Source organism: Lampris incognitus, chromosome 7 (genome assembly GCF_029633865.1).
Source record: "Lampris incognitus isolate fLamInc1 chromosome 7, fLamInc1.hap2, whole genome shotgun sequence".
In the NCBI taxonomy this organism is placed as follows: Eukaryota; Metazoa; Chordata; class Actinopteri; order Lampriformes; family Lampridae; genus Lampris; species Lampris incognitus.
In genome coordinates this window covers 40068368-40089565 of record NC_079217.1, presented here as the reverse complement: position 1 = coordinate 40089565, position 21198 = coordinate 40068368, and the positions used below count along the sequence as shown (strand labels likewise).

The following is a 21198-nucleotide window of genomic DNA, read 5'->3' as shown; positions in this document are numbered from 1 at the left end:
TTGCCACATGTGCACACAAAGCAAAGTTGCACAAAGACAGTTGGTTTGTCCTCTGTATAAGCTGATGCAGAGAATACACGAGGGATTATCTTATATTCAGCCAGAGAGAGAGCGAGAGAGAGCGAGAGAGAGTCAGTGAGCGTGTGTGTGTTTAGGGCAGGGAAGGACAGAAAAGAACATTGTAAATAATAGACAACGATGGTAGCAAAACAAGCAAATGGGAAATTAGCAGAGGATTTGGGGTGAATGCATCTTGATTTCTGAGACACGTCCTTCCCGGCCCTTACAATTTGGGAGGGAATATCATAAACCTGAAGCAATCGAGTCAATAGCAAGGAAATTTAAGAGGCCTTGTCTGTGAAAGTGTTGTTGTTATTCTATTGTTTGCTTTGCCTCTCAAGTTACACGTAACCTTTTAAGTAAGTAATTTACTATATTTGAATTTTTATTGCATCATTTTAAATGAAATTGTTAAATAATTTTTAAATTATTCAAACCTATCTTATCGAGTCTCTATTAAATCAGCATTATTTTATGGAAAAAACTCCATTTAGTAATGGTAACTGTGGAGACGAATATATCCATCCATCCATTATCCAAACCGCTTATCCTGCTGTCAGGGTTGTGGGGATGCTGGAGCCTATCCCAGCAGTCATTGGGCGGCAGGCAGGGAGACACCTTGGACAGCCAGTCTTTTTACCTCTTACGCACTGTCCAGCTCACATTATATTTGTCTTTCTATCCTTGTGTGGCCCGAAAATTTAAGTCCCATTTCCCTGACCCCAAACCTGCAATTAACCCAAACCCTAACCCCTTCCTCAACCATAACCCTAAATCAGCCCAAAACATCACCTAATTTTAGTACCTAAACCTAACCAAATCCCCATGTGTAACCCTTGCCAAAAACTGATCCCCTCACCCAGAAATGTCCCCACGGGGCAGGTGGCTCAGAAATTTTACCGTCTTTAGGACATTTGTTCCCCAGGAAGATGGATAAATGTAAAACGCACACGCGCACGCACACACACACACACACACACACACACACACACACACACACACACACACACAAATTGTCTCTGAACTGGAATTGATCTGTGATTTGATCAGTGATTCTCAGGGGTGGCCAGGATGAGCGAGAGACAGACAGATTCTGTCCTCCCCCCTGTTACCACTTCATCTTTGTCTTTCTCTCTCTCCATTTCCATCTCTCCTTGAGCGTGGCGGTGAGGAGGAATGTGATGTGTCCTCAGCTCACTTGGTTTTTGCCCACAAACAACTAAAAGAGCAAATCAGTTTGAATTATTTTCTCAGTCATCCCAACTGTCATCATCACTGTGATTTTCACACTCTCTCTTACTGTATGAGTACCGTGGCTACCTCCCTCCCTCCCTCCTGCTCTCTCACTCTTACTGTCTTTCCTCTGTCTACGTGTGTTCCTCCCTCCTTTGCCGTCTTCCTCTCCTTGTCTCTTTCCCCCCCAAAGCAAGATGTTCACAGTCCAGTGACTGAAACAACTCCTTATTATCACCCTCTCTCTCCCTCCCTCTGTTCCATCTCTCCCCCATACCTCTTGCATTTATCACTTTCTGTCCTCCACCACCCCCCCTCTCTCCGTCACTGTCTCTCTCTCTCTCTCCTTCTTACTTTTTCCTTTTCATGCTAACTGCCTCCTCTCTTGTAGATTGTTCACTCCCTCCTTCCCTCCCTCTTTCTGCCCTCCTCATTGTCTCCCCATAGGGACTAGTTTATAGTAACCTTTCCTGTACTCCGATGTCTCCCTGGTCTTTAGTCCATTTGAAAAAGCCTCCAGTCTTTTCACTTTTACCGCTGACCCCAAATAGAGGCCGATCCAATTACAGCTCAAACCTCCAAACTACTGTCCCACAGCGCCATAGCTCTGTGTGCACGTGTGCATGTCTGTGTGTGTGTGTGTGTGTGTGTGTGTGTGTGTGTGTGTGTGTGTGTTCTCATTAAACTATATATATGTGAGGACCAAATTGAGTTTTTAACCATCAGAGTGAGGAATTTTTGACATTTTTGCAAAGTGAAGACATTTTGGCTAGTCCTCACTTCTTTAAGGGTCTATTTTAGGGTTAGGACTTTGGTTTAGGGTTCAGTTTACAATTAGGATTAGGTTAAGCCTTGATGGTTTGGGGTCTGGTCTAGGAAATGAATGTGGTCAAATAAGTGTGTGTGTGTGTGTGTGTGTGTGTGTGTGTGTGTGTGTGTGTGTGTGTGTGTGTGTGTGTGTGTGTGTGTGTGTGTGTGTGTGTGTGTGTGTGTGTGTGTGTGTGTCTTGGCTGTGGGTTGAAGACAGTCTGCCATTCTGCCATGTTATGCAGGGGGCTGCTGGATAACACTGGCTCAGAGTCGGGGCTGATTTCCGTGGATGGAGGCTGGTTTTTATTTGGTGTTGAAGTGCCTTTTTTTCCTGTTTCTGTTGCCCTGTATGTCTGTCTTTACAACTGTCCCTCTATCTTCATTTCTGTCTCTGTATATCTCTGTTTTTTTCTATATCCCTATTTTGAGCTCTGTCTAAATGTGGTACTCTCTTTTTCCTGAATGCTCTTTCTGCATCTTTCTCACACTCTTGGTCGCCCCCCCCCCCCCCCACTGCAGGTAAGTCTGTTAACAGGGATTAATAAGAGTTTGACCTCTCTTTTCCCCTTGTGGAGTGGACAGAGAGCACCCTGGGACAACCAGACAGATTCCACAACACATTGAGCTCATTTACCAACAAGATGCACAATAGGCTGTGTCCCTTTGATTTCATGGGTTGTGTTGCAAAAGCTAATAAGTAGATTGGCAATTTTGTCTACTGCATGGTCAGCAATTATCTTCTAGAGCAATATCACCAAAGACAGAGTTGTGGGCTGCAGCAGAATGGACAAATGTAGTGATGTAGTGTTTATGGAAGGAAAAGCATAAGGATGATGTGTTATGGATAATTACGGTAGTGTTTGGTAAACCTGGCCATTTAGATTTGCAGTGTGTGTGCGTGTGTGTGTGGTTGTGTTTGTTTTAATCAGTTCAGAACCCGTGCGATGCATGTGAGGTAGGACCTTGAGTGCTTAAAATTCGAAAACTGATTATCAGACTTCAATACCAGTTCACTGCACAGGCCTCTCTACAAATTGCCCAAAGCAATCAAAAGTTTTTTTGGCAATCCGAATTACAGACATCCATCTAAACCCTCAAAGGCATTGCCCTCAGCTGTGCTTGAATTTGATGTAACCGGATGAGAGCATGCAGAATCCGTCAATGTGCTCGCTTAGCGGTGTCAGTTTAGAGCCGTGCTTCAAGAGCAAGTGAACCACTGTGCTTTGACTGACTTGAGTCGGTGCTGACAAGTGTGTGTGAAAAGGAGATGGAAGGATTTTGCTTCAGTTCCATAGCTATGACTGTGTGTGTGTGTGTGTGTGTGTGTGTGTGTGTGTGTGTGTGTGTATACGATTTGGACTTCTGCTTTGTGGACCTGGTTTTTACACCTGTGTGTGTGTGTGTGTGTGTGTGTGTGTGTGTGTGTGTGTGTGTGTGTGTGTGTGTGTGTGTGTGTGTGTGTGTGTATACGGTTTGGACTTCTACTTTGTGGACCTGGTTATTAAACCTGTGTGTGTGTGTGTGTGTGTGTGTGCGCGCACGTGTGCAAGTGTACATGTTTTCATCTGCCTGTGTGGAAGGAGGAAGATAGCTTCGAAGTGAATTCAAATCCTTTCTGTCAAACTGAGAAAATTAAATGTCGATCATCTTTAGTCACCTTGAACATGTGCTTGTGTGCATGTATGTATCGGTAAACTCTGTGTGTGTGTGTGTGTGTGTGTGTGTGTGTGTGTGTGTGTGTGTGTGTGTGTGTGTGTGCGTGCAAAGTGTTTGTGCTATGTAAGACATGAGGATGTCCATGTTTAACAAATTCCACTGGCTTGTCAAGCGTGCCGTCTCTGTAAGTCTCACGGTGTTCGGTTTAAATGGCAACCAGGATTAACGTGTGTGGTGTGGTTTTGGGTGACGTCACATTTTAATAGTCGAAATGTCAACTGCCCATCCATTCTGCTTGAGAATTAGGATTACTCAGACGGATTAAAGGGTACTCTCAAAGGCCAGTGAGTTTAATTGCACGGAATTAATCAAGTTGTCCAGCTAAAATGCAGGCAGCTTGAAACCTGATGAGATTTTAAGCCATATTTTATTCTGCTAGTCATGAGAAAGCATTTTAAAAGTTGGGTGTTGAGTTTCTCTTTTACCAAGGAGATGTGTTGGAAACCCCCCACTTTCTTTGAATAGTGTGGAGCCATACTTGGGCCCACAGTCCTTAGTGGCCAAACTGGGAAAGTGTGGGATACTGTAACAGACAGTATGCCACAAATGAAAAGGTCAAAATGGTGTCCCCATTACTGACAATCGTTAGCCACCCATGTTGTCATTCACATGCATACACACAAATGGCCATGTATGCATTCAACAGCCCTGTGTCAACCGTGGAGACCTTCCAAGTTTCTGGGAACTACCATTTCCCAAGACCTGAAGTGGGAGACCAACATCAACTCCATCCTCAAAAAGACCCCGCAGAGGATGTTCTTTCTGCGGCAATTGGGGAAATTTGGTCTGCCACAGGAGCTGTTGAGCCAGTTCTACATTGCAGTCATTGAATCTGTCCTGGACACATCCATCACGGTCTGGTTCGGAGCAGCAACAAAACAGGATAGGAACAGACTGCAGCAAACAGTAAGGACAGCAGAAAAAAAATCATTGGTGCTCCCTTGCCCACCCTGCAGGACATGTACACCTCTGGAGCTCAGAAACAGGCCGTCAGAATCAGCACAGACCCCTCACACCCAGGACACAGTCTATTTGAGCTCTTACCCTCTGGCAAGTGCTACAGAGCAATGTGCACCAAAACCACCGGACAGAGGAACAGTTTTTTTCCCATAGGCCTTCACTCTGATGAACAATTAACGGCACGGTGCAATAATGGACACTTATTATGTAAACATAACACTGTAAATAAGCCCCTCTCCCTTACATAGTATTATTACAGCTGTGTCCCAGTCCAGGGAAAGAGACTGTCAGTACCCCCCACCCCGCTATCTATCGCTTAGATACCTCAGATGTAGAATATAATGTACACTAGCCCAGTACCGGGAGACAGACTGTCATCTCTCACTTACATATATCTCCTATGCACACTACCTCTTGTTAAATCACATGTGCAACATAAATGTTCAATTGCGAATACATATATACAGCTGCTGTAAACTGGTTATAAGTTATTCAGCCATAACAACACTCTGTATAGTTTTGACATATACCTTGTTGTGCATACATACTCACCTCCACCTTATTTCTTTTGGTTTTCTTTTTTGTTGCCTTTCTTTTTTGTTTTTGAGTGATATATGTAAGTACTAGAAAGCTACTGTCAACCAGAGTCAAATTCCTTGTATGCATAAGAACACTTGGCCAATAAAGATTATTCTGATTCTGATGCCCATTACTAAACACACACACACACACACACACACACACACACACACACACACACACACACACACACACACACACACACACACACACACACACACACACACACACACACACACACACACACAAATCACACTCCCAATATACTTTACCTGGCCTGTCTGTGTGGCTGTGTCTTTTCTTACAGAGGGCAGACTGTCTGTCTTAAAAGGTTCAACTCCCACAACTCAGAAGGTCAAGGAACATTACCTCCCTTGACAAGAACACAACCTCCATTGCCAAACACTCATTTTTATTCTCTCTGTCCGCCTCTGTCAATACTGTGGCTTGCCAACGTGTTGAGGGCCCTCTTATGATGCCCCAGTTTGTGAAAATACACAATGTGGCCCACAGTTGTTCTGTAGCTTAATATTTCATTAAAAATCTGATGTTCACATTCAAAATTTCCACAGCTTAAATAAGGTACAGTGAATGTCAGCAAAAACTAACATAAGAAAAAAAGTAAAATAAATCACAAAAGTATGAAGGCCTTTTTACTCTGGCAAACCTTGATTAATTTCGGTGAACTGAATTAGATGAGCCGCCCTTGCCTGTGTTCAATGACAGTGTTTGTGCAGAAATCCCAATAGTTTTCAAGATTAAGACACCAAACTCTGGATAATTCCTCAGTCAGATGCTGAGTTTTAGAAGAAAGACTCAGCAACGAAGCTCAAAGAGCAATTAAAGCAAGGTAGGAATAAAGTAAAAAAACAAAATCATCAATGAGGAGGGGGTGCAAGAATATTAGTCTGAACACCCCTGTGTGTATACCTTACTCCATAACCAAGAACACCGAAGATTCATCATACAATCAGGACTGGGCCATTCCTTCAAACTGAGCAGTCGGGCTAGGAGAAAGATGTCGCCGCGAGACCAAGAACAACTCCAAGAGGTGCAGACTTCACCAGCCTAGATGGATGGACATCACGCAACAATTTCCACAACTTTCACATAAAACTGGCCTCTATGCCAGCGACAACAAACGCATTGCCGGAACATTGCCATCTCAAAGTCCATCCCAGAGTTTTAAACAACCACCAAAATAGTTTTGCACAAGTGTTTGCAATGGGCCAAACGTGTGTCAAATTTTGTGGCAAGATGAACATAGCTGAAATATTTGGTCTACATGCTAAGGGTTGTGTTTGGCATAGAATCAACACATTACATCGCTCAGTTAATACCATACCTACAGTGAAGAAAGTGACCTCTGGGCTCATAACCCAGAGGTCGATGGATCGTAACGATTCTCTGCTACCAATGTTATTACCAATAAACGTGACGTTTATTTAGTTCACAGACTGTTATTTAGTTCACAGCAGCAACACCCTGTGACCGCTGTTTTATCATCCAAACTTCCTGCCTGCCTCCCCAGGGTCAAAGGGGACCCCATTTTACCATAATGAACAGAGTAGAGGGGAAATATATGTTAACAGTGTCAGTCAGTCAACAAGGACAAAGACGATAAGCATGCTTGAATTGAAGAATTAAAATTATAGTTTTATGGCAGATATTATTGTAAAATCTGTAAGAGACTGCTTAAACCTTATAACTAAGCAAAACATTAATCTACCAGCAGGACTTTTTTTCCCCCCAATGGTCCAGTTAAAGTGCTTTAGTGGCCCAGTGGAAGTCCTGATGTGAATACTTTTCAGAATTTTTGACTTGCTGTCCATAAGCTTCCACAAGGATTTCCCCAGAAACTTGATGGAGCTTGAGCGCATCCAAGCAGAAAATCTGCAAGATTCGAATGCACAAAACCAACAGAGACTTACTCAAAAAGACCTTCAGCTGCAGTCGTTGTCCAAAGCAGATATTTGACTTTTTTTAATCTACCTGTTACAGACATCAACTGTACTCGTGTCTCCCTCGTGTTTGAGCTGCAGGCTACAAAGTAAATAATAACCAACAAAACAGCATTGCTTATTGTGGAATTTTACAAGCCAGGCATCATAGTCAGGGTGTGAATACTTGTGCAAACCAGTGTATGCCCCCCTTACTCCCTGCAATATGTGGCAATCTTATAAGAGAACATGAGAGAACAGGTTGGCTTACATGAACCAAGATACACAATATAAAAAAGTACAATATAACAGACCGGTGCCGTTAGCCAGTATTGTTTTTGTCTTCTCACTGAAATATTGCCTTAATCTCATGTTAATGTGGAGACTTCACTACTTTATACCTACTATGCTATCAACTTTGATCATGGGAAAACTATTTTCTATAAATTATGCCATACTTTTCGTCACCTAAGAGCATCTGGATATAACTAGTCATTATATCGAGTAGTTATAACTAGTGTTTGTAACTAAAGGTTGTGGTATTATTTTGAACATTTCACTGTAACCATAGATCTTCAGTCCTTAGCTGCAAAATTCCCTCAACTACCAAAATCCTCTTTCCATATTCAGAACAAGCTATATGCCACTGCCCGAAAGCACCTTGGGAATGTTCTGTATCTGTACTTATTTGCCCTGGCTTGTTGAAATGTCCTCTGAAACTGCATTCAGACGGTGCTACAAAAACTGATAAGAAAAGTTGTTTATAAATTGACCAATCCTAAGCTTCACACCCTTTTTTCCCCAGTCACAGCTGAGCAACTGCTGCTGACCACCATAATTTCAGTCAACCGGTTTCCTCAGCACTGTGCCCAATGCTATATATGCCAATGAGGACACAAAAGCTCAAGGTGGTTAAAAGATGTGTTCGAGGACATGATTAAGTAATGCCCAGCATCTCAACTTAGTGGATGGTGTCATTTCTAACATCCATTTACAAAATAGAAAATGAATTTTTTATAATGTGCGACTGTAGTTGGTAGTTATTGTCACAGCCACGTCTCATGAGGCCCATCGGCACTCAGCAGTCTAGTAGTTTAATTGTTGAAAAGTGAAGAATAACTTAATTTTTTACTTTTGGTTAGAATTAGCCTAGCTAGCTAACTACATCATAAATAGGCTTCTCCTACTAGGACAAATATGGTTCTGGCACCAAATATGGAACAGGCTGCTACTCTAAAACAACAGTCCACTTTTCAATACCAAATTAGTGACGGGCAGTTATTAAACTTGCCCATCTGTACCTGAGCAATATTGATTGGTGATGCCATCATCTTTAGCCCTGAATTTTTGTTTGAGCGCTGCCATGTTGTATTATTGGAGCTAGAGTGTTCACAGTGGCGTGTGTGTGTGTGGGGGGGGGGGGGGCAAATCACAGGTGAAATGTCTGTGTTGCTGCTGTGTGCAGCAATACTGCAAAACCAGAATGAATCAGATGGTACGTACTGAATGATCACCGAGAGAACGGAATGGTATTCATTGAATCAGCTTTGCTTTGTTATAATGCTGCATCTGGCAACACTTCAAAACAAGAATGTATGTCACACCAGTAAATAAGTCATGTCTGAATATGACATCAAATCGCTCACGTGCTGGATAGGATAACTGTACTTGCATTAAAACGTATATATCCATTCAAAAAAAAACTACATTTTTAGTTAATGGCAAATACATTATCAGATAAGGCGACACAGAAAGTCACATTCTCTAATGCATCTCTAACTGTACCACAGACCTGCCTGTTGATTTGTCCTCTGCATGGATAAATGTTCCCTCATCTCAGAGGCGGTATAATTTCTAGACACATTAGTTGAAATGCTGTCCTTGTTACAATTACAACCGAATGTACCTCTGAAAAATGCACGCCGTGCCATCGAGTCATAGTATGTACGTATATAAGGCGTCATTTTCTGAGTCTCTTGTGATTGGCTTGCTTGCTCTACATAAAACCATCTTACTTGAGAATGTCATAACCCTTTGTGTGCTTCAGCTGGGAATGTTACTGCTTTTGTTCTGACCTGAGCTGTGGTGGAGGGGATCTCATCGATGTAGCATCATCAATTAGGCCTCGCAAACCCTATCACTCTGCCTAACCCTGACCATAACATTATCTTTTGTCTTGACCACATCCCCACCTGTGATGCTGCCCTGTAATCCCTGGAATATAGCGAGACTCATGACAGAAGATTTCTGTATATGGCTGGCATGGCTCAGGAGGTACAGCGGGTCGTCTAGTAATCGGAAGGTGGCTGGTTCGATCCCTGGCTCCTACAGAGAGCATGTCAAAGTGTCCTTGAACAAGACACTATATTCCTAACTACTCCTGATGAGTAGGTTGGAGCCTTGCAAGGCAGCCTCCACCATCTGTGTATGAATGTGGGTGAATGTGAGGCATACACTGTAAAGTGCTTTTGAGTGGTCGGTAGACTAGAAAAGCGTTATATAAATGCAGTCCATTTACCATGTATATCTTAACAAATTCTTAAATTGCCAGAGCTTTCTACGCAGAAAATCATCTCTGGCTCCCATTCCCACATGGTGCCAACACAGTAAATTGCCAGAATATTTAGAAGTTTAAGGCGTGTGTAGGAAAGGGGCTTAGGCGAGGTACCCCTTTTTGGCTTTTCAGCTGGGAAACAAGGGTACACCACAACATTGATACATTTTCAAAAGGAAAGGTTGTAAGACTATAAATCACCATATTATTGGTTGGGCAGAGAATGTGGGTTATTATATTTTAGTATATGCTTAATTTTGGGGCGGGGAGATCTTGCAGTGTTTTTGCGCTACGCCCCGTTAGATAGTATGACAGGGCAGCATACAACAGGACAGAGCAGAGAATCAGAAATCCGATTCTCTGGTTGCTGCTCATTGTTTTGTTTTGTTTTTTGACACATGTGTACAATGTAACTGCTGTCATCCGCCAGTTCTCATGTGGAGTAGCCAGCAGATTCCAGACCAGTGTGGCTCCGCCCACTATTCTGGTTTCATTTGCAAACATGAAATAACAACAGCATGGAAGCAAAACAAATGATGTCCACTTTTTTGTGCTGCATAACAACAAAGGATGTACTCCTCTCTCTCTCTCTCTCTCTCTCTCTCTCTCTCTCTCTCTCTCTCTCTCTCTCTCTCTCTCTCTCTCTCTCTCTCTCTCTCTCTCTCTCTCTCTCTCTCTCTCTCTCCCACCAATCTGCCTCTCTCTTTCACCAACCATTTTTTTCTCCGTCTTAAAGTTAGATTAAGGTCAACTCTCTCTCTCTTCTCTCTATCTCTTTCTCCCTCTCTCTTCCTATCTACTGCCATTCTGTGGCACATGCTGTTCCTTGAAAATTGTGCAGAAAACAACGTCGCTTGGCAACAACAGATGCAGAGAGATGGCGCAGCACGAGCGAATGTGCACGTGTGTGCGCAGTATGCACACCGTGTCATTTTGACGTAAAAGTGAGGGTTTAGATATTGATGTGGCCAAAGAGAAATAAAAAGAAATTCAAGGGATGCGGAAATTGGGAAAGATGAAATGATAATATACGGATGAGGAGGGTTCAAGGTGAAACTCTGAATCAGTGAATAGAATGGAGAAAAGAGGTATAAAGATTCCCTCTCACATGTTGAATCATGACAGTCACAAACACATTCACGGGAAGACCCACACCGGGACGAGGAGATTTTGAAGGAAAGCGGATGATTTAATCGAACATGATAAGAATGGTGAAATATTTATGAGCTCATTTAGTGAATGTGCACTAAACAGCGATGCTTGTCTGCAGTCATACAACACAACTGCAGCCAGCACTGCACAATCTTGCTGTTTACCTGTCTCCCTTGTTCATTCCCCCTTTCTCTCTCTTTCAATTACATTCTTTGTTTATCATCATTTCTTTGTTGTTGCACACCTAGTTTTGCCTCACAGGTTGTGGTGTGTGTGTGTGTGTGTGTGTGTGTGTGTGTGTGTTGTGTATATTTTGTGGTGTGTGCATGTTTTAGGGGTTTAGGCCCTTTGCTTTGTCTCAGCCCTGATCCCTCCCCATTCTTTTTATTTTCTCTTTCTGCTGTTTCCCCTCTGTCCCTTTACACCTTCACTCAAAGTCATCTGAACCTGTGAGAGGCTTCGGCTGTTTTATCTGTCCCCTCTCCACCCAATATTTCTATTTTCCAAAAGTATTTTTAATAGGTTTCAATATCTTTCTCATACTCTCCTCAAGCATTGCATTTTTCTTTGGTCAATAGAATAGAATAGAATAGAATAGAATGGGGGGTTTATCTAGGTCATCCTCTTTTTCATGATGCAGTCCAACTGTGCATGTACCACAATCGCGTGTTAATCTGCTATATTGGCATGAATGAATGACTGACAGATGTTCTTTGTCTCTCTCTATCTCTCCTTCACACCCTCCCACAATCCTCTTCTCTCTCCCTTCATCTTTCTCTCTCTCTCTCTCCAAAAATCCTCACCTCTCTACATTTCCACATTTCCTCTAATTCCCTCTATCCAACTCATTTTCCTGCCACCATCCCTCTCTCTCTCTCTCTACCTCCCTTCCATCCACTTCTTCCTACTGTACATCATCCCCATCACTTCTTTTTCTATCGATCCCAATCCCATCCTCTCCATCTCCTTTCGTCAATTTACCCCCCCAACCTCTCACTCTTCATCCCGTTTTCCCCGTTTTCCCTCTCCTCACCTTCAGCTCTCTGCGATGTTGATCCTGGGCGTTCTGTCTCCCCTCCTCCTCCTCTCCACCCTGTTTCCGGGCTATGGTTGCCGGGTGGCAGACATTCCGGAGGACACCACGGCAGAATTCTCAGTCAGGCTGTACCACCGACTGCAGGCGGCAGTGGGTGACGACAACATAATTTTTTCGCCGCTGAGCGTGGCGGTGGCCCTGGGCATGGTGCAGCTGGGAGCCCGGGGGACGTCGCTGGAGGAGATACGACGGGCGGTGGGATTCAGCCACCTGCCAGCAGGTCAGAGACGATGTGTGCACACTACAGCTTGCTTCTCTGCAGTCAGGGTACACACTCTCATCTGATCGGGGGCCAGAAATGAAAAACCTGAAAATCTTTTGCTACAAAAGGGAAGAAATTATTGTGACTAATGTTACACAAACAGTGCATGTCCATTTATTTACATATGCAAATATGTGTATTGTAAGTTTCATGTGAACTGCAGCTTTTGGATACAGTATATTACTGGATTCAGAAATGAAATGTTCATGGTTAAAAATGTTTATAAAATTGGTGTATTATGTCTTGAATCCAAAGCCTCCATATTTTGAACTGAGTGACTTGACCCTGTGGCTCTACTTGGTGATGAAACATAATGATTGTGATGTTTTTACAGACATACATGGACAAATATGCATAAATGGCCACACACAATGATACACACACACACACACAAACACACACACATGCATTCACAGTAGTACACGTGCTTGCATGCACATTTAGTTCGCCCTACAAGTGAACGATCAATAGTCTTGAAGGTTGTAATTTCTAAAATCAATTACACACCTTTCTGGTCCTGTTGTTTCTTTGTGTGTGTGTACGTTTGGTGGCATGTCTTTCTGCGTCCTCTAGACGAAGAGTTCTCTTTGCTCCAGAACCTGACCACGGCTGTTTCGGATGATGACACCCATTATGTCATCCGGTTTGCCAACAGCCTCTTCCTGCAGGAGGGTGTGACCTTTAACCCCGAGTTCCTACGTTTGATGAGGAAGTACTTTCATGCTGAGGTGGAGACAGTGGACTTCAGCGAATCAGCAGCTGTCGCTGAGCAGATCAACAGCTGGGTAGAAAACCACACTGAGAGTGAGTCAGAGAAAAGGGTTCAGGTAGAGAAAAGGGGACGAGGGAGAGAAAAATAATTGAGTTTAAAATTGAGTGGATATGGGGCGTCTGGGTGGCGTAGCGGTCTATTCCATTGCCTGCCAACATGGGGATCCCTGGTTCAAATCCCCATGTTACCTCCAGCTTGGTCGGGCGTCCCTACAGACACAATTGGCCGTGTCTGCGGGTGGAAAGCCGGATGTGGGTATGTGTCCTGGTCGCTGCACTAGCACCTCCTCTGGTCGATCAGGGCATCTCATCAGGGGGGAGGGGGAACTGGGGGGAATAGCGTGATCCTCCCATGCGCTACGTCCCCCTGGCGAAACTCCTCACTGTCAGGTGAAAAGAAGCGGCTGGCGACTCCACATGTATCAGAGGAGGCGTGTGGTAGTCTGCAGCCCTTCCCGGATCGGGAACAGTGACCGGAACAGCTGGGAAGGGTGGGGTAATTGGCCGGGTACAATTGGGGAAAAAACCCACTTACATACCTACCTACTGAACCAGCATTAGCATAACTAGTTTTACATACACACAGTAGTATGTACATGTAAAACTCTCTCCCATACATTTGTTGTGTTTGCTTTTCTTGCCGTAGAGCTGTTGTGTATGAAAACAGTGATAAACAGCAATTGTCAGGAATAAAATGATGGGCAGCAGTACCCAAAGAGTTGCCTCACTGCTAATGCTTTTGATCACATTCTAGCATCTTCTACAGGATACGCAGGAATACATTTTCAGCCCTGCAGCTCACTCATTATGGGAGTGATGCCCAGTGCATAAAAAATGGTAAAGTACATGAAGTCTGATCTCGTCCCCTCAAGGTAAGATCCGTGAGCTGCTCTCAGCTGAGGACTTCAGCAGTGTGACTCGCCTGACCCTGGTAAATGCCATCTACTTCAGAGGGTCCTGGAAGAACCAGTTCCGACCGGAGAACACCAGGACCTTCTCTTTCAGCAAAGACGATGGCTCTGAGGTTCAGACCCTCATGATGTACCAGCAGGGAGACTTCTACTATGGTAAGGATGGTGGTCTTTGTGGATTCACATGTGTCTGTGTGCAGGCCTTTGTGTGGCTTTGAGTTCTGTGTGTGTGCGTGCATGCATGCGCGTGTGTGTGTGTGTGTGTGTGTGTATGTGTTTTTGTGTGTTTTTTAGTGTTACTTGGCACTTTATCAATGGTGTCCTAACATATCAGCTGATCTTCCCGGAGGTTGTTAAAAAAATGTTAATTTTTAGGCTTGAAACATTCACATTTTGAATGGTATTCCCGGAGAGTATTATGCTACTGCTGCTGCTGCTTCTTCTTCTTCTTCTTCTTCTTCTTCTCCTCCTCCTCAATCGATACTTATAGTCGCTGTACAGTTATAATTTTGCTTAGGCTTACACTTTCACTCAGTAGGGCTGGCATTTAGCCCTTGCCCAGGATATCCTAAAGGCCATTTTATTAATGCCATACCTTCGCTGCTCGGTTTAAAGCTACTTTATTAAAGGTCTGGCACTGGTGGAATTTGCAGGCTGTTTTTGGACACAGTCACCTTGACAGTGATTCCTCATGTGATGATTTCATTTAAAGTTGGACCGAAATTGAAACAGTAGCTGTTAATGTTTTCTAAAATCACTTAATATTTTAATCATGCATTTTTTAATGTTTATTTCTGTTGAAAAAAAGTATAAAGGTTAGAATTCAGTTTTTCCTTTTTTAAAAGATCTGCTTGTTCAATTTCTCTCAGCTGATCTTTTCCCCCTGTTACTCATGTCATCAGAAACATCATTTACATACAGCCAATCAGATCAAATCATCAAAATATTAAGCCCCGCCCACCATCATCTGTACTTGTCACTCAAAGATCATTAATATTATTGAGGGCTGTGAGAATAGTTAGGGATAATGTTATGAATAAGCACACTGTTAGTTATTAACAAATAGAAAAATGTGTTGTTTTTATAATTTTTTTATGCCATCTTCAAGGATTTTAGACATGAATATTTAAATCTCATTGCTGATTTTAGTGCAACTTTAACTTATTTTATGAATGTCACACTGACTGTAATATGAGCTCACATCGCATTCTGTTCTATCTGCATTATTTTTGATTTGTTAAACCATCCTTTTTGATGCTGTCAGTATTTATCTCGATTGGTTTTTAAATGGTGCTTTTCACTACAAGTTGGTTTTAATTTTGTTGGCGATTCAAATCTATGAGGAAACATATTCATCCATGACCTCATTTCCATGATGAAAACCAGGTGACTGACACCTAAATAAGAATGCATATGTGATTCCTACTGGTACTTGGACAAAATGACTTTTTTCAGTTGCATAGTAAGATGGCATGTTAATTTCTTGACCAAAAGTTGCAAAAAAAGTGTCAGTGACTAGACATGATAACAAAATCAACATTGCCTTTGGAAAGGTATACATAGTTACAGCTAGACCTTGGCCATATATTGATATAAATTCTAAGTCATGATATGAGACTAGATATGGTCGGGGATTTTGGTTATTGTAATATCTTGAAATAACTTAAATGTTGTCATTCCCTGCTCTAAAAGGCTGCATAAGAGTGGCACAATTAAGTGGTACAATTTTCTGAGCTTACTGGAGTGTTTTAGCTGAGTGACATGAACAATGAATGTCTCCACCTGCTTGGTCACCGTATCCACATTTCTACTGTTCATTACTATTGATCATTACTATTGATCATTTCTCATAATTGTTTTATCTTTAAACATCTTATGAAAGCTCTAATTATTGCTATCAAGGTATTCTGTCAACGTGTAACATTTGATTTTTGTATGTATAACCAATGTGAACTATGAATACAATTAAATTACCTTTTTTTTTTTTTTTTACAAAGGTGGGTTTTGATTTAGTTTATTTTAGAACATGTCATGAGGAAAGGTTGTTAATGGACATTTTTTATCAAATTGATCAAATCGTGTTGTGTCTTTAATAAGGCAATTTGATAACTCCTATATGCTATGCTAAGGACGGGGTGTATCAGCTTTGTCAGAAATCATTGTATCTGCTGGTAATGTAGCTTTAGTGTGTGCAATTGTGTGTGTGTGTTTTTTTTTGTTTTTTTTTTCTTTGCATGATTTTTTTTTTTTTTTAGAGAATTTCATACATTATACAACAGTGCATTTAGTCGCTTCCTGTCTGCCGGCCTGCCGAAAGCCGTTACATCAAATCCTTTCTTGACTGCTAGTTGGTGTGTTTAGAGTTATTTCGGTGCAGTCTGTATTTGTGAAGTCAGATTTTACACTTACAAACACCTACGATCACACACACACACCATTCACATGAGCTCACGTCTGCAGAGTACAAGAACAGTGAATGTGCATGTGTGTGTTTTCACAAATATGTGTGTTTATGCAGTGTGTGTGTGCGTGTGCGTGTGTGTGTCCCTGAAGACATGGCTGTGTTAGCATTCTTATTCTTGAGTGAGCTCGTACTGGTTAAGTAAAAGGTTTGGAGGGGATGGACGCCATGCTCCACTACCCCGCTGCCTTGTCCTACTTTACACAGATGCTGAGTCGGCTTTTATGTGTGATTTTCCTCCTGAGTAGATTTGATAGAATGATTTATGTAGATTCGAGCATATTCCAGTTGTGTTAGTTACACTTAAGTGCTGTATCTCAGGAAGCAACAAGTGGGCTGGCTCCTGAGATCCCCTACAGACTTATATGTAGTATATGTGTGCATGTATGTGTTAATGTTTCATTTTGTATGAACAAAAGTGTGTGTCTATACATGTATGCATTCATAGAGTTTTTCTTCGTGTGAGTTTTGAGTTTCTTTACCTGTCTCTTTATGCTATGATTACTTGTGTATATGTTTCGCCTCGGGAAAGTCACCGACGACTTCCTTCCAGCGGCTCGCCAGTGTTGTGTGCAAGATGGAGGTGCATCTCTGTGAAGCTAGTGTAACGGGGGCAGTCCTATGCTGTTCTATGCTGGTCAGCCTGCTGCACGCCCGTCACTCTCATCGTTAGCTCTGCGTTGTGTTCTATTTTCGGTGGGGTCCCAGGTGTTGTGGGGGGCCCTCAGTCTCTCATCATCATCATCATGATCAAGGAAGGAGCGGGGACACACAGGACTCTATTTGGCCCACCTTGCCATTTATTTTGGTTTCAAACCCTTCGACAACCGTCCAGTCCTCCAGCGGGAGCGGTGTTTCTTACGGACGTGGGGGTCGAAGTTCAACCACTGCCTGGACTCCACTCGTGTGCGTTAGAAGTAGAAACCGTCCACGGGACTCCGATGTAAGAAAGGATAAACAAGTATTTTATCCCACAGCTTGCAGTATCTTCTTACAGGGATACTCAAGGTTACGTTCTCCTCAACCAGCAAAACTGTCCCACGGTAAGAAACACGTGTGGCTCGGCTCGATTGCTGCTTGAGACTCCTCCCACAAAACAAAAATGGCCTCTCCCGCGTTCCCTCTTCCGTGTACCCACAAGACCTCTCTCTTAAAGCGACAGTACACGTATATGACGGTCGTTGGAAAACATACATAAAAGTAAATAATGACATAAAATAAAATGTAGTAAACACAAATAACAGCACACAGACAGGATTTGGTGATATTTCATACTCAAACAAAATAAAATAAAAACATTAATTTTAACCTGGTTACATTCACCCCTCCTGAAATTCACCAACATCCTGACAGCAGGATAAAAAGAGAAAGAGGAAAGGAAAAGCCCATCACTGACTACTGGCACAAGTGAAAAGAAGGACCTAGTCCTCCAGTCAACTTAGGAGCTACCTCGGTTACGAGGTTCAGAAAATAATGAGGTTGATCAAGTCTCAGTATTCCCCTAGATCAATGTGACGCCTGATACGCCACACCATGCACTTGGCCCAAAACAACCCTGTCTGATAGACACCTAATAACTCACATTAAACTAGTTTGAATGACTCCAACCTCCATCAAAGTTCAAACCCTCACACTCCGTAGAAATGGCATCTGAGCCATAGATTCTATTAACCTGTTCACTGACCTCACCACCCTCCCTGTGCGTGTCCTAACCCGACCATCGCTCTCTACTTGTGTGCGTGAGACAGTGCGAGCTGCAACATCTGTATCGAGTGAGGGTGGTGCCCCTGTGTGCGAATCAGTGTGAGATATAACACCAACATCGAGTGAGTGTGATGCCTCTATGTGTGGTGCATGTGTGTTGTGTGGTGCGTGTGTGTTGGGTGGAGACTGAGCAGTGGCCCCCACAGGACTGACTACCAGACTAGACGGAATGAACTCTTCCGCTTCTGCCCACTCAGATCTAGGCGAATCTCCAAGTGATGAGACTGCTAGCCCCACTGCATCCCCTGAGACCGTCAGGACATCTGCACTGTCCTCCTCATCGGACTCTGCGCAGTCAGACAACTGACTGGTTGTACTGGACTCCTCACCCTGATCTAACTCAGGAAGGGGCAAGAAGTTGACCTCCAACAAACGGTTCCTGTGCACCACCCTGGTGTGCCCCTCTGCATCCTGAATCTTGTAGACGTGGATATTGGGGTTGACACCGACAACCGTGTACACTCCGTTCTCCCATTTGTCAGCCAACTTTCTCTTCCCTCGCTCACTCTGGTTCGCAACCAAAACACGATCCCCGACAGACAGGACAGTGCCCTTGGCGTGTCTGTTGTACTGTCGCGCCTGATGCTGCTGCTCAGCCGTGGAGTGCTTCTGAGCGATCTCCATTGCACTCCTTAGACAGGAAAGCAGAGACTGAGCATAAGAGTCATAATCAACAACGTGAGGGTCATGCAAAACCTGCCTGAACATAACATCCACCGGCAGTCTTGGGACACGCCCATACATCAGGAAGAAAGGCGCGTAACCCGTGGTCTCGTGAACAGTGGCATTGTACGCGAGCGTGAGAGAATGGATCTGCTGAGGCCACTGTTGCTTCTGCTGAAGCGGAAGGGAACGGAGCATATTCCCCATCGTGCGATTAAACCGCTCTGTCCCGCCATTACCCATAGGATGGTAAGCCGTCGTGTGGGACTTCGCTACACCCGCCAACTTGAGAAGCTCTGCAATCAGGTTACTCTCAAAGTTTGTGCCCTGGTCAGAATGTATTCTCTCTGGAAACCCGTAAACACAGAATACATGATCCCAGAGTTTCTTGGCGACCTGCTTCGCTGTCTGATTGGTGCAGGGGAACGCGTGAGCAAGCTTAGTGAAGTGGTCAGTAACCACTAAGACATCGACTGACCGCTGCTTACTGTCCTCAGCGGACCAGAAATCCATACACACAAGCTGCATCGGTGCGGAAGTTTTAATGCTCTCCAGGGGCGCGCAAGCAGCTGGCTCTGGGGTCTTCCCAAACACACATCTCCGACAGCATCTGACATATGCTCTGATATCCCTCTCCATGTCAGGCCAATAAAAACGCTGCCTTGCAAGAGAGAGAGTACGGTCCTGGCCCTGATGACCAGCGTGATCGTGGATGCCAGACAGTGCCTTGTCTTTCAGACTCAGAGGTAAAACATACTGAGACCTCCTCTGCTTGGACACTGGGTCCTTTGTCACCCTGTACAAGACACCATCATTGACTTCCAACTTCTCCCACTGTTTCAACAGCCTGAGGACCTTCTGGTCAGCACCATGCCTCTCACGTCTCGATGGCCGCTTCCGAACAGCGACAAAGGGCAACACCATAAAGCTGCATGTTGAGGTCATAAAAACCATCAGGCCTAGTCTCCAGACCACCGCAGCCAATCAAGACAATGTTCTCTTCAGGCTGCTGCTTCTCAGGTAAAACACCCCCAGAGCGGAGCTTCTCTACTGCATTTTCACTGATACTGCATGACATAGAGCCAGTATCCAACATGCCATTAAGCTGCACACTCTGGTTGACAAGAACAGGAGCATAGAACAAGTCACTGAAAGCCTGAATCCTCTGTGTCGCCTGAATGACCATACGCGAACCCTGAGGTGCTTTGGCACACTTGTCTTCATACAAGTGAGCCAGGTCGGAGACATCAGTGAGGGATACATCTACATTACCCACACCATCCCTCTCTAGGTGTGGGTTTAGTAGTTTAACGGACGAGACTGACGACCAGCTCTTCCACCAGGCTGAGAACGGAGCTGGTTGGGCGGCTGAGGGTGAGGACAGTCCCTCTTCCAATGACCAGGAGACAAACAGTTTATACATCGGTTCTCCCGGCTGCAGTGGGAAAATGTGGAGTGATCCGGAGACTTACAAACCCTGCACAACCTCTGCGGTGCGTCTGACACCTGCCCTGCGGCGCTAGCTGGCGGTTGAGTCTGCGTCGGTGTCCGGACTGCAGCGCTAACTGGAACCTGAGTCTGCATTTTGACCAAACGGTCTAGCAAGCTCACCAAACTCCTCATATAATCATCACCGCCAGAGACAGGTGCGGGAGACGGTGTAGGAGACCTTGCACAAAATGGTATAGGAGATGACGCATGAGCCGGGACGGGAGATAGCACCACCGGCACGGTCGTGTTCAAGTCGGGAGCCATGTCGACTACAGGGACATGAACCTGTGAATGGAACCTACGCTCTACCGGGCCTGCTTCACGTTGTCCACCTGCAGCAACACGGGACTTCCTCTCCAGCATGTGCTCATCAAGCCTCTCCTGGATCTCGCTAGCAGACCATTTCCCTGCGGACTTGAACTTAAAAACATTGGCAAGAGACTGATCTGGACAGTGTTTGATAAACATCATGCTTACCTCGTGGCTTGGCTCTTCAATACTACGGCCCTGCCACTTCAAGCATTCGTCAGCCACCTCCACTGTTTTATTAAGCCTAATCCAATACTCCATAGCGTCCTCACCTGGCTTGGGCAGCGTACTGTAAAAGTCCGCCAGGGGCATGCTCGAGTATGTGAAGTCACTAAAGTGTTGCTTCAGTACATCAAAAATAATGTGGGGGTTCGCTATGTGGTCGACAGATGTGTTGCGCAGCTTTATCCTCACCACGTCCCTTGCTTTCCCCATAAGCTTAGCTAGAATCTCATGTGACTGCTCA

At 44.1% G+C, this 21198-nt stretch overlaps 1 protein-coding gene across 1 annotated transcript in view; it reads left to right on the top strand.

Moving 5' to 3' along the window:
• The window catches only part of serpini1 (serpin peptidase inhibitor, clade I (neuroserpin), member 1), a 31779-nt gene that overhangs the window by 2109 nt on the left and 8472 nt on the right, over positions 1-21198 (top strand). Inside the window, exons 2-4 of the mRNA XM_056283922.1 lie at positions 12044-12320; positions 12936-13166; positions 14006-14200. Coding sequence (XP_056139897.1) covers positions 12053-12320; positions 12936-13166; positions 14006-14200 — 694 coding nt within the window. The 5' untranslated portion in view covers positions 12044-12052. The remainder of the gene's footprint in view (positions 1-12043; positions 12321-12935; positions 13167-14005; positions 14201-21198) is intronic.